We start from the raw sequence: 1,207 nt of genomic DNA on the forward strand, positions 1-1,207 counted from the left end.
TACTGGGATCAAAGCCGGGGTACACTGCCACACAGCTACATCCTAGTCCCATGTTTCACTGAGACAGGGCCTCAATAAGACGCTAGGTTGCCCAGGCTGGGCTCTAACTTGTTAGCATCCTGCCTCAGTTTCCCAGAGTGGTGGATGTCAGGAATGTGCTACCTTGCCCAATTTCAATTGTGTTTCAGGTGGGGTGACTGCTGCTGACTCATGGCTTAGGCTCTGAAGGACAGTGGCAGGCCCTGTGTTCAATGCTATGAACATAATGCTTTATTTCAATTTCATAACCGTCATAACTTACTAAGAACTGTATCAGTGGGAAAGTAATCTATTTCCAGATGAGGAAACAGACTGAGAAGCAAGAGCATTTGCCTGAAGTTGTCCAGCTAGCAAGCAGCATCAACAATAATCAAACTCAGGGTGGCTTCACACTACTCAATCTTTAGCCACTCAGATATACTTCCTATTTCCCAAAAGAGTCGGAAGACTAGGTGGAGTCCTACCTGGATCAGGGACCTCATGTTGGCAAAGTGAGTGTCCATGGCACCCCCGTGGGGGAAGTTCTGGTTCATTCTCTTCATGAGCTCCGTGAAGCAACTGAAGGCCAGGGCCTCTGGCGCGGGGGAGGGGGGGAGGAGAGGGAAGCACAGGACAGTCAGCTGTACCTGGGACACAGGTTCCCAAGGGGGCGGGGCTAAGGCCCAGAGCTGGTGCACAAAATCCACAGCCAAAGGAGAAACATGTGGCCAAGTGGATTCTGTTCAGAGGCTCTCTGATCTGAAGTAAATTACATACTGCATACCAACCAGATAGCTCCATGGACTAAAGTGCCTGCTTAGGTAAGCAAAGCGCAGGGACCAGGGTTCAATCCCCAATGTGGTATGCCAACCCTGTCCCCAGGGTGTGAAGAGACGGCCATTGAGACTGGGTGTCACAGCGTGTGCCTGCAACCCCAGCACTTGGGAGGCTGAAAACTGGAGGATCACTACAAATTTGATCTGTGTAGTAAGACTTTAAACTAAATACATTAAAAAAAAATTATCTAAGCCATGCAGTTATATGTAAAAGATGAGCAAGGCAATGATCCTGAGAATGTTCAGAAGATTCTTTTATCTAGGAGTTAATTGGAAAGATTCTCACCCTGACTAACTATATATACTGATACCTGTGAACTAAGCTACTGCACTGCAGATGGTAATTTGTAACA

The 1,207-nt window shown here is 47.6% G+C and overlaps 1 protein-coding gene across 1 annotated transcript in view; it reads right to left on the reverse strand.

Moving 5' to 3' along the window:
- Sgsm1 (small G protein signaling modulator 1) overlaps window positions 1-1,207 on the reverse strand; it is an 82,725-nt gene that overhangs the window by 11,031 nt on the left and 70,487 nt on the right. The window contains exon 22 of the mRNA XM_004628019.2: window positions 504-613. Coding sequence (XP_004628076.1) covers window positions 504-613 — 110 coding nt within the window. The remainder of the gene's footprint in view (window positions 1-503; window positions 614-1,207) is intronic.

Source organism: Octodon degus, unplaced genomic scaffold, assembly GCF_000260255.1.
Source record: "Octodon degus isolate 3935 unplaced genomic scaffold, OctDeg1.0 scaffold00021, whole genome shotgun sequence".
NCBI lineage: Eukaryota > Metazoa > Chordata > Mammalia > Rodentia > Octodontidae > Octodon > Octodon degus.